This window comes from Sphaeramia orbicularis, chromosome 14 (assembly GCF_902148855.1).
Source record: "Sphaeramia orbicularis chromosome 14, fSphaOr1.1, whole genome shotgun sequence".
Classification (NCBI taxonomy): domain Eukaryota; kingdom Metazoa; phylum Chordata; class Actinopteri; order Kurtiformes; family Apogonidae; genus Sphaeramia; species Sphaeramia orbicularis.
This window is the reverse complement of record NC_043970.1, coordinates 20,268,412-20,281,572: the sequence shown is the minus strand read 5'-3', so window position 1 is coordinate 20,281,572 and position 13,161 is coordinate 20,268,412. Positions and strand designations below refer to the sequence as shown.

The 13,161-nt window shown below is 37.8% G+C and overlaps 1 protein-coding gene across 1 annotated transcript; it reads right to left on the bottom strand.

The window, feature by feature from the left end:
• Window positions 1–520: 520 nt before the first annotated feature.
• Window positions 521–12,236, bottom strand: LOC115432756 (ras-related protein Rab-39B-like). Its single transcript, XM_030153722.1, has 4 exons — window positions 11,941–12,236; window positions 8,759–8,975; window positions 5,529–5,799; window positions 521–1,216 (listed from the first exon to the last, which is right to left on the bottom strand). The coding sequence occupies exons 2-4, from the start codon at window positions 8,971–8,973 to the stop codon at window positions 1,061–1,063; spliced, it is 642 nt and encodes a 213-aa protein (XP_030009582.1). The 5' UTR covers window positions 8,974–8,975; window positions 11,941–12,236; the 3' UTR covers window positions 521–1,060.
• Window positions 12,237–13,161: the final 925 nt, after the last annotated feature.

Here is a 13,161-nt window from a genome sequence, read left to right as displayed (position 1 = left end):
GTCTGGGCATCCCTGCTTAGACTGTTGCCTACGTGACCTGGCCCCGGATAAGCAGAAGATGGATGGATGGATGGACAATAAAATGAGGATAACCTGAACAAAAATGAACCTGAAATTTAAATAAATGCAATTTTAACAATATTCTGCCTGTTACTAAATGCTTTGTGCATTTGTAGATCCACTGTGATCTGTAAGTTGTGTTAATAAGCTGAGATGTCATATTGCTGAAATTGCACTTATTTTTCTGGATACATTTCAGATTGTACATGGTAGTTCAGGTTCTTCACATTTTCATCATGTAATTACCTCTGCCAAGGAGGTTATGTGTTTGCCAGCGTTGGTTTGTCTGTCTGTCTGTGTGCAAGATAACTCAAAAAGTTATGGACAGATTTGGATGAAAATTTCAGGAAATGTTGATACTGGCACAAGGAACAAATGATTACATTTTGGTGGTGATTCGGGGGGGCACTGATCTGCCTTGGCAGAGGTCTGCGCTCTCTGAGTGCTTTTCTAGTTTTATTTGTTTTTACTCTAAAAAGATATTTATTGGTTCATATGCTTATTATTTCCCTGGTCTGGCCCACATGAGATCAAATTGGGTTGTATGTGGCTAAACTAAAATGACTTTGACAGCCCTGATGTAAACAGACAGTGGAGTAAAACTGTACAGTTCAGAGGAAAGAAGAAGAGTTGGTCACAGCTGCAAGAACAAAAAGCAGCTGCTGGTGTTTGAGGGTAACTATAAAGTACATATTCAGGGTGTGGTTAAGAGGAAAAGTCAAATGGGTTTGAGGGTCACACACACACGCACACACACACACACACACATGCATACGAAACAGTGAGGTGGAGGGTACGTCTTGTGCTTCTACCCCTGGTGTGAACCCCAATAAGGTGTTCTAGATGTCTGGAACAGGCAGCAAAAAGAGTCTGGAGCCAAAAAACATGATCTATAAAGGAGCGAAGTGTGTAACTGAGCAGGGAAATAAACAAAGTCTGAACAGGCCTGAGGTCAGCCACGGCCTCGTATAGCAGAAAGGCCTCCGGTCGGTCAGATAAATCAGCAGAAGCACTGCCGGCCGCCCTTCGTCACCTCCTCGGACGAGTGGACAGTGTTGGGGACGAAGCCACTCTTGACTCCCTCCCAGCCGTCCTGGATTTTGATGTCGCCGCTTCGCACCAGTTCAAAGATGTCCCGTGTCAGATCCACGAACGCCTAAAGAAAGAAGAGACAAAATCAGGAACCAAGGATTGGATTATGAAGCAGAAGAAACCAGGTTGATAGTGTATGATTAAGGGACATCTAATGGTGAGGTTGCAGACTGTAGCCAAATAAACACCTGATGTCCTCCAAGCTGTTGGGCTTTTTATTTAAGGGGATAATAACTCTGGTCCACACCGAAACACAATAGGTGGAACCTTAACGCTAGACACCACCCAACGTAACAACAGGAAGAAGTCGGTTTTGAGTCACTTTAGACACAAACGGCTCATTCTGAGGAAACAAATACACTACGTTTATTTCCAGGTGATTATGCACTAATAAAAACATAATATTGAATACTTTCTGCATGTCTTTAATTTCTGTATTTTTGCTGTTGTAAACACTGCAATTTCCCCATGGTGCAATCAATAGTCTTATCTTATTTTATCTTATCTTATCTTAGCTTAGCTTAGCTTATCTTAGCTTATCTTATTTTAGCTTATTTTAGCTTATCTCTCATCTGTTCTCAGCTGCATTTGAATAGAGTTTGTATTCATCAGTTCAGATCTGCACTGTTCCTTTTAAGCTAATAGTTTTTATCTGTTTTATCTGTTTATCTGTTTTATCTATTTATCTGACTTTTGTTTGTTTGTTTGTTTGTTTGTTTGTTTGTTTTTCTCATGCCTTCTGCTGTAATGCTTTTAATGTTTAATGTAAAGCACTTTGAATTGTCTTGTACATGAAATATGCTATAGAAATAAACCTGCCTTGCCTTATCTTGTCTTATTTTATCTCATCTCATCTTTACTCTTTCATTACTACAAAAAAGTCTCCCAACTCTAATATACTGAACTTTAATATTGTGTTGTGTTTAATACTGAACTGAAATGACTCATTACTGCTGTTTTATGTGAAACTGGTTGAAGAGGAAGTGCCTCAAACAGATTATAATCCAGACATAATAGAGCCACATCCTGTTTTTCATCACCTTTCTGCTGTTTGTTCTTGTACAACAGCGCCCTCTTTCTGTCTTACTGCACACTACAGTAACCAGAAGATGATCATCTGATTTGCTCCTCATAACTAATACTGTTTGTGTATTTTAATGCAATAATTTTAGGTTTTATCTGAACAACTTATGCATGAAACTATACCGAGACTCAACTAAATGTCATAACAAGTAGAGGTGGAAGATCCTTGAGTGAAAGGAGAAAAAAAACTCCATCATAAATAAAAGTCCTGAACTGAAAGTGTAAATGAAAGTAAAAAACAAAATATAACTTCTCATTATACAGAAGCTCTTTCAAGACTGTTATATTATCTTTGATATCTTACTTTATTTCTTATACCTTCAGGAACATGTCAAAATTGTAGTTAGTCAATGTGGAGAATCTTTTACAAATTTTGTATACTGTTGGATAAATAAATGGTGTACTGTATCATATTAACATTAAATTCATATAAAATGGAACTAGTAATTACTGATTAATTCAAAGGCAAAGACCAACACAAAAGGCAAATGCATATCTGTAATTGGAGTACATTTATGGAATAACTTTGATAAAGAATTAAAAACATGCACATCAGTCATGAAATTTAAAAGGATGTTTAAAACTAAGGTATTTGATAAATAAAATAAAATATTAAGATAAAGTAAGCCAATTATCAGTATAAATCTAAGATTTTGCTTAGATTTATATTATTTGTTTTATTTATATTATTATTTAAAACTGTACCATCGTGTTATCTTGTTGTGTTTCTGCAACTTTCCTTCTTGTAAATAGGGTAGGCAAAAATAAACTGTTGCTTCAGCTTATGCCTTTTTACCCATACTTAATATATTAAGTATTTCTATACATAGAAATCCAAATTGTATGTACTGTATGTATATATTATGTTCTGTTAAATGGACGAATAAATTACTACTACTACTACTAACTAGTAATTAGAGCTGGCAAATAAATGTAATAAAATAAGAAGTAGAATTGTAACATTTTGTCCTCCTCTATGTTGAACATTTTAGTTTTTTATTGTTTTGTGTATTCTTACTGATGTGGTTTTGTTGGTGCATGTCATCTATTTGTACCAGCACCTGCTTTTCAACCATATCATTTTTATTTCTTTGCTTTTCTTGTCATTTCATTAATTCATCTATTTTGTTTTCTTCTGTCACTATGTTCATTTCTTTTTTCTTTCATGTCTTTTTCTTTCTCATCTTCTGTTGTTTCTTTTCTTTCTTCATTTCATCTTTTGGCCGTATTTCTCTGGTAAATTTCCTATGATTTATTTTACAGGTCACATGACCAGTCATATGCATTGTATTGAGTTTCTGATTATAACACGTGTCTCTTCTTGGAGTTTCTTGCCCTGATGTAGAAACTAACCACATAACTACAGCACATAAAGTGACCATATGTAGTATTTCTACTTTAGAATATCAAATAAATGACCTTGAATCACCATTAGAGTGTTAAGAATAAAGAGTTCGGCCAAAAAAGCCAGTGTATTTGAGGAAAACTAACGCCATGGGGCCTTTGATTAAAACATAAGAAAGTGACAGGATGGAATGAGAATCATTAAGAAATGAGTTTCAGAGTCAAAGAAAGTGATAAAAGCTAGAAGCGTGATTGTTGTTTTCACCAGTGGACACAGCTCTAAATGAAAAGAATGGAGTGTGATGCTGAAATCACAGGATTTCTTTTACACAAGTGAGTTTGATTATGAGGTGTATGAAGGTATAATGTTATTGTATGATGATATTATCTTTGCTAAGTTGCTGTTTGTTTATCCATGGTTTAGACTAAACTGTGATAGTTCTGACCTTGTTTGGATGATTCCAAACAGATCTTTAGTGCAGATACTGACAACATAAATACATGGAAAACAGGTGATTTGTGTTGTTTTTGTGGCTGTTTTCTGTCTAAAACAGAGCTAAGCTAATAGAGCTATAATGAAAACTATCAGGTGATGCAGTAACAGAAAGATTATAAAACAGTGTTATTTTGACCGACTATTAAAGTAGTAATATTTTGCTTTTTTAAAAATGGAATTCTGCATTTTAAAACATTTCCCTGTGGTCTACATAAACTGTAAATGCTCTGCTTGGGTCTGAATTCTTCATTAATTCAACTCCACAGGTCCATCTTCAACCATATTTCTGACTTATGACACCAGAAAGGTTGTTTTGAACGCTGGCCCTTTAAATGCACTTGACTCCACCCCCTCCAGTTTGTTGGCTGTCCTGCTCTGTCCTGTTCAGCCACTTGTGTTCATTAATACAACCAACGAATGAACATTTTAGGTAATCGGCTCAAAGTTTGGACATATTTTCAGTATGGACTACAACCGCTGCTGCTGACAAACAATTATAACGTATTCTGAGAAATGTTCGTCTTGACCTTATATGTGTAAATATCGTGATGTAATAGAGCCTGACCAATATGGGATTTTTTTTTTTTTGGGGGGGGGGGGGGGGTGTTAGTGGCCCATCCTTGTCAGAGCGTGCGGTAGTGGTCCAAGATTTTTGCTGTGGGGGAGGGGGATTAGCAGTCCATCCTTGTCAGAGTGCGAGCGGGGGGGGGGGGGCTACCTTTGTGATTATGTGATTGTGTGTGTGGGGGTGATTGCATCATTGTCTGAGCAGAAGTGAAAGTGAAACTGACATGCTTTACTGTTCCTCTAACTCGCCGGGCCGCACACATGCACAGGAGCAGTGAGCGACAGAATCTCCGCAGCAAAAAAGTTAATACATCGGCTACATATTGGCCGATGTTGATTAATTGGTGATAAGCTATAATCTGATTAATCGGCCGGCAGGTTAATCAGTCGGGATCTAGTAACTAGTTATAGACATAACAAATTAAGAAGCAATTGAAATGCGTTGTAGAAAACGACTTGATTTTTGCCAGAATGAATATAAAGATAGCTTTGCAGCACCTGGAGGGTTCAAATTCAAACTTTTTGAACTATTAGGGTCCAAATACACAAATAAATGAACCAAAGACTAATAAAAGTGGGTTTAGCAAAATATGACCCCTTTAAAATAAGCGTCTACAAGTTTTATTTTAAAGAGGAAAACTTGTTGACGGCCTAATACAGACATGTGTAAACAGTGGGATATTCAGTGGGTGGTACATGTGGATACATGGTGCTGAGTGGTTGGTGCTTTTGGTCATCGTAAGCATGTTCTGGTAAGTGTTTTCCTCCTGCTGTTTAGATTTTACATCATCATTACTACATAGAAGCCCTTTAGGTAGCTGTACTTAGTTCCATTTCACCACTAATATCTTTCCCTGAGGCTGAATAACATAGTTCTGATCCACACCTTCTCTACATTGATGGCGTCTCGTGCTGATGTCTCCACGTAGCGCATCCCATAAGCCCCCGCCAGCTTCTCTGCCTCCTGCTGGGTCACCTGACGCTGGGCCTCCAGGTCGCACTTGTGACCGACCAGCAGGAAGACGATGCTGTGAGGCTGGACGTGGCTCTGCGCCTCCTCCAGCCAGTTGTGGACGTTTTGGAAGGAGCGGCGGTTCGTGATGTCGAAGAGTAACAGGCCGCCAACAGAGTTACGGTAGTAGGCTCTGGTGATAGACCTGGAGGAAGGAGAGGAAGGGGGATGGATCAGGCTTTTCCATAATGAGGACGTTTGTTCCTGCAGCAGCACTGACACAGTGGACGACAGTGACAGGTGAAGAAAAACAGCAGTGTTGTATGGTAACAGAGTACTAATACTGCACTACTGTACTCAAGTATGTTTTGGGAGAATTTCATACATTTCCTAACTCAGTTGCATACTTCTACTCAAATACATTTTTAATGCACGGTATCATTACTCGTTACAAAAAGTAAATTAAAGTAAATTTGATGTTTTCACCGCTGAGATTACCATTGACTGCAACAAAGTCAGGAAGCTGATTTGACATTGGGCCTTATCATGTAATGAACAAGTGCAAACGATGGTCCACACTCAACCTGTGGGTGAACTGTCCATGTGAGGGAGAGTGGAATGAAGCTCTGATATAAAACAGGTTGGTTTTATGTCAATGGTTCAGACTTTGGATTCCTTTTTTATGAAGTGTAATGTTGGCTCCATGTTTTCAGGTGCCACAAAAGAGTCATAGTTTTCTTTCCTTTTCTTTTCTTTTTTTTTTTTGAAGTGTTCAATAGTTTGACTGCTTGCCTTTTATTTTACCATGTTTTAAAATCCTGGATGAATTTTATAATATTCAAAATTCTGACTGACTTTGTTTGTTATTAAAGTAACACCATGGAACTTTTGCTCACAAGGTCCCTCTGAAGTCAAGAAATGGTATTATCTGTAATAACGGTCGTAAAATCTGTATCTCAGTAATACTCGCGCATTTGCTGACTTCCTAAGACAAGATAATTAATGTGTGTTCGACCATGTCCTCAGGCCAGGTAAAGTAGTCTGACAGCATTTTAGTAGTAGTGACAGCATTTTATACAAACATGATTGTTTTATTTTTAAAAATCAGAAACAGAACACCCCCCCACACACACACACAAATGAACAGATCTATATAACAGCCTATAACTGATTGCTCATTGCGGGAACATAGTTTTACTGTAATACAATGCTGTTTGTGTGGTCATCATATTCACACTGTAATACAAAAAATCGAAGGTCGATTTGTAATGTTGTAAACTCACTTTATGTTAGTCTGAAACACAGTAATCTTTACACTTCCTAGTCCAACAGTAACAGGTCCAGGTCTCCATGGGTGGGACATCCCTCCTCCTCTTACTCTCACACTCTGAGCTGGTAATGATTATCCATTCTTTTTTTTTCATCATACTTAGACTACTGCAATTCCTTCTTTACCTGCCTCAGCAAATCATCAGTGGACCAACTCCAGTTGGTGCAGAACGATTACAAACTCCAGTAAATTCCGTCATATCACCCCAGTCTTAACATCTTTGCACTGGCTGCCTGTCAGTTTCAGGGTGCAGTTCAAGGTGCTGCTCATCACCTACACCTTTATGGTCAGCCACCACTGTACCTTACTGAACTGTTGCATCATCATACTCCCGCGCAGCCACTGAGGTCAGCTGATCAGGGTCTGCTGCTCGTCCCCTGTACCAGACTCAAAACCAAAGGGGACAGAGCCTTTTTAGCAGTGGCTCCCAGATGGTGGAACGCCTTTCCACCTGAGCTACAAGCAGCAGCCTCAGCAGACATGTTTAAGAGGCATCTTAACATGCACCTTTATTCTTTTGCTTTTATGGGTATTCCTTGATTTTATTGGGTATTTTAGAATTTCATATTTTATATTTCTGCACTTTGTGTTCTTTTTTGTGTTGCTGTGTTATGTTTTTTAATCTGTTAAGCATTTTGTTTTTTTGTGTGTGTTGTGGTCTTGTATCTTTACCTCTGCCAAGGGGGTTATGTTTTTGTCAGTGTTGCTTTGTCTGTTTGTCTGTTAGCAAGATGACTCAAAAAGTTATGGACGGATTTGGATGAAAATTTCAGGAAATGTTGATACTGGCACAAGGAACAAATCATTAAATTTTAGTGGTGATCAGGAGTGGGGGCCACCGATCTGCCTTGGCAGAGGTCTGCACTCTACGAGTGCTTTTCTAGAAAAGACAGCGCAGACCTCTGCCAAGGCAGATCGGTGGCCCCCCCACCCAACACCCACCCCCGATCACCACCAAAATTTAATCATTTGTTCCTTGTGCCAGTATCAACATTTCCTGAAATTTTCACCCAAATCCGGGGCAGTGATCTGCCTTGGCGGAGGTCTGCGCTCTCTGAGTGCTTCTAATTTTAATCTGTAAAGCACTTTGTGAGGTTTCTCTGTGATAAGTGCTATATAAATACATTTTACTTATTTACTCTTTCAGCTCATGCCAGCCAGTGAAAGCTGGGCCAGTATTCACCCTATTCACTCTTATTTGATCACTCTCACGCATTCTTTTCTTTGTCTCTTCGGACAACACCCTTACCCTCTTTGTTTTTCTTGCTTCTTCAGCCATGACAGTTAGCCTGTTTGTAGCTTACCTTCACTCCTAACTTCGTTTACCTGCCTCGTCTTCTGAAGGTGGAGGGGGGATGGGACGTATGCCGTAAAACACTCAAATTTTGTAGTTCTTTTTGTGTAGGGGTTACAATCCCAAACCAGAAGTTGCATAGTGTCAGTAAAGGCGATACAGACGCTCTGGAGCGATGACAAAAGTGTAATTGAACCTATTGGGAGTTGTTCATTCCACCAAAATGACCCTGAAAATATAGTTTGAAGGCTGAAAACGTCTGTTGTGTTGTGTTAACATAAATTTACCTGTACTTTTGCTTTCATTACTTGGGTACATTTAAGTGTAGATTACTTGATATACTTAAGTACAGTAAATACTAGACACTTACAGACTTTAACTTGAGTAGCATTTCAGTTGGTGACTTGAACTTCTACCAAAGTAAGTTTTTGGTACCTGTACTTCTACTCAAGTGTGACTTTCCAGTACTTTCTACAACACTGAAAAACAGATTGAACACAAAATGAGGAGCAGTGTTGTGGGTTTATGTTGTGTCTGCACCTGAATCTCTCCTGGCCTGCAGTGTCCCAGATCTGGAGTTTGATCCTTTTGCCGGGCTCAATCTCCACCAGACGAGAGAAGAAGTCCACCCCCACTGTAGGGTCTGACACCTGGGCGAAACGACCCTCTGTGAACCTCCGGATCAGACACGACTTCCCCACCGTGGAATCTCCAATGACGATCAGACGAAACTGATACAGCCATATGGTCTCCATATCTGAAAGAAAAAAAAAAAGAAAAAAAAAGATGATGGCAAAATCAACAACTATTTTTTCCCCTTTTTAACCAGGAAATGCATTCCTTCTGATGAACTGAACTGGAAAGGGAGTCTTTCAATAAACAATGGGTCGAGTATTTTGAGACAAACAGACTAAGATCTTGGTCATCTGGAAAATATCAGTCTAATTACTAGTTTTCATTCAAGTCCCTTCCATTTTTACTGAAAAAACTGCTTTTAGTTGCTCCCACATTTTGAAACATCTTTACTTTACACTGGTTTTATATTCATTTTGCATCTGTCTTGTATCAACTCTATTTTTATTTTATTTATTTTTACTTTAGCTTTATTTAACCAGGAAGTCCCACTGAGATTAGGAATCTCTTTTGCAAGGGAGACCTGTCTAAGGTAGCAGCCATACAAAGTCCAAACAACATAAAACACATACATGATACACAATTAACAATAAAACACAAAAACAACTATTCAACCAAAATGGCACCAAGAAAAACAGTGACATTCTCCTTCAGTGCATTCTCCATAATACTTTTAAAATCATTAATAGAAATGAATGTATGTAGTTTTACAGTTTTTTGAAGATTATTCCACAACCATGGTACATGATAGGAAAATGCTGTTTTTCCAAAGTCTGTCAGAACTCCGGGAACAGTCAACAGCAACCACTAGGAGGAATGTAAATGGAAACTACTAGAGCTAACAGAAAGAAGATTACTGAAGTATTTTGGGAGTTTACCCAGCAGAGCTTTATATGTTTGTATATATATTATTATCATTTTTTTTTTTAAATCTTGTATCTATGTGAATAAAACACATTAGAGAAAAATACATGTAGTGGAACGTCTAAACCACAGGTGTCAAACGTACGTCCCCCCAAAGGTTTCAATCTGGCCCATGGGATGAATTTGTGAAGAAAAACACATTCACACTGAAGATATTAACAGTTAAGCATGTCACAGTCATTTTATTTCAGGGGCCACATTCAGCACAATTTGATCTCAAGTGGGTCAGATCAATAAAATAATAATAACATAATAACCTATATGTAATGACAACTACAAATTCTAAACTCCAAAATTTTAACATTATGCCTCTTAAACTAGCTAAAGTGCTCAACACACAAAGACTAAAATTTACTTAGGGGGTCAAATGAGTGTCCATTTTTGTAAAAAAAAAAAAAAAAAAAGTTGTAAGAAATGCATAGAACTGTGTTGAAATAATGCTAATACATTTGTGCACAGACTACTGATATTATTTGACAGTGGAAGCTATATTTTCAGAAATATTGGATTTTCAATAGCATGTGTATGTGAAAACTTTTGCTGGTGGACGGACGTGACATTACCCATGATCTTCTGGTCAGTACCAGTACTTTATTAGTAATAAACTTATATACTTACTATTGCTAATTCTCCTCTTATTCATAAATGTTAGTATTGTGAATCTAAAACAATAACAGCTGACAGAAAAACACAAAATGTGTCAGTGGACGGATGTGACATGGTTGTTACAGATCCCATCATACTGATGCTCAGCAGCCATGTCAGCGTTTCCACAAATGATCCCTGTGCAAAAACTGGTATCAGAATTATTTATTGTATAGTTTATAATCAGACTAAAGAGTAAATAACAATATAGAATTGTTATTTCTTTATAAAAATGCTTATTATTAGAAAACTGTTGATTTAAAAAGTGACGTGTGACATTCTTAATGTACGTATTTGCGTAACATAAGCAGGATGGATCAGCACCATACTCCATATTGCAACCTGTAAAAATAAAACATGTGATATGTAGGATATAATCTTGTAAGAAAAACTGGGGAATCTAAAAGAATAGAATATTTGTTTTTCAGGTAAATTCAGTTAAAATATAACTTGGCCATTTGTGACATGAAAATATAGCATTAATTGTGATGAAATTGGACATTTTTGAGCTGAAAACATAGTTCATATGACCATCAACATCTTGAACAGAACTGAAATCCTGTAAATTTGCATAACTTGCATTTACCAATACAAAGTTCCTTTGGGGATTCACTTATATTGATTTCTTATGCACAAAGACAGAAACAAGACCTCTAAGCAAATTTTAACCGACAAAAAAAAACACATTGAAGTGTTATAAACATATGAAACTAAAGCAAAACCGTTAAAAAGAAAACAATAAATCTGTAAAAAACAACAACAACATAAAAAACAGTCAAATATAAGTATTTTGTGCCTTTCTAGATCCACTGGGATCTGTAATGCAGATGTATAAATGGTAAGTTAAGGCATAACACTGTTAAAATTGTAATTATTGTTCTTAAGAAATTAAAATAAAGAGAATAATTTGGCGTTGTCATTATACATTAGTTATTATAGAATTATTTGCCCCTATTCTGCCCACTTGAGATTATTTTGTGCCGTATTTGGCCCCTGAACTAAAATGACTTTGACCCCCCCTCTGATCTAAACCATGTCTGGTGCTTTTTTGACTCAACATTAAAATCAAATTTATCCGTTTTTATTTAAAGGCAAATCATTTTAAAAAGGCATCAGTGCTACAAATCCATCATCATGAGGTGAAAATGCTGATCATCTCTGGAGGGTCCATGTGATTTACAGTTTGGTGATCTAATTTAAGGAGAAGGAGGAGGGGAGGGGGGGAAGGCCACTCCTCTCCAACTCAATAAACACTGGTGTAGTCAGCCCCCATGTGGATAGGAGACCAGTGCCTGTTACACGGCAAGATCACACAAGCAGGCCTTCAAATCCACATCCACCAGCAGCTCCATGTCAGCCTGCTCTAAAAGCCTCAGCATTGACATTTCCACAGAACTTGACTCTAAATAATCACCAGAATGTGAGCATCATGAGGCCCAGCCCACTGAGCTTCATGCTGTAAATGTATGGAGGACATTAAACACAACAGTCACATCCACAGGAGGAAAGAACACACCTACCTTGAACTTAAGAGCTCAGTATTTGGGAAAAACAAACCCCATGTTGGAAAAACAGAAGATTGTCCAAACAGCAGCAGTGCTTGTGTTGATGCTGACAGGAATAAGGCGCCTCCACCTTGTTGCCTCCGTCCTGGAACTGGTTTTTACAAACTGTACAAGATATTTGATGGAATAGTTTTGTATTTTTGGGTGTAAACCGACAGCAGATCACGGCTCCTGGTTTACTGGACCGGGACTGTTGGGATTTTCCGTGAGGATGCGCTGATGAAATGGCAGCAGGCTTTAACAGCAGCCTGTCTCCCTCATCAGGACCAGTACCGTAACTGGAAGCACAGCGGCGCACGCGCAGCCTCCGCCCGATGCATTCAGAGTCCGGTGGGAAAAACGGGACTCGACAAGGGAGGGCGGATTTTCTGGAAATCTGGAAGGTAGAATAACTTCAACCCGTTAGACCAGGGGTGTCAGACTCATTTTAGTTCAGGGGCCATATTCAGCTGAATATGATCTGAAGTAAAATAATAACATAATAATATAGAAATAATGTCAACTCCGAACTTTTCTCTGTTTTAGGGTGAAAAAAGTAACTTTATATTATGAAAAAGTTCACATCTACAAATTATCCTTTCAAAAGATGTGAATAACATGAACAAACTGAAAAATTAGTGTAATTTTAACAATATTCTGCCTCAGTTTATCTTTTACACACGTACGTTATAACGTACAGATCACAGTGGATCTACAAACACACAAAACATTTAATAACAGACAGAATATTGGTAAAATTGTACTTATTTCTCTTAAGACATTTCCTGTTGTTCATATTTGTTCAGGTTATTCACATTTTTTGTGAAATTATACTTTGTTTTAGTGTAAATATATGAAAATATTTACATTTACAAAGAGAAAATTTGGAGTTGTTATTATTTATATGTTATTATGGTAGTATTTTATTGGTCTGACCCACTAGAGATTGAATTGGTCAGAATGTGGAACCTGAACTCAAAGGATTGGTAATATCTTAGTGTAATTTTTGCATTTCATAAATTCATCCCAAGGGCCGGACTGGACCCTTTGGCGGGCCGGATTTGGCCCCCAGGCCGCACGTGTGACACCTGTGCATTAGACATTTGAACAACCCCAAATACGGACTGTATTGTGTGCAGTAATTATTTTACATCGTTTAATCTTAATCTCGTTTTATCTTATTTATAACCGATTGCA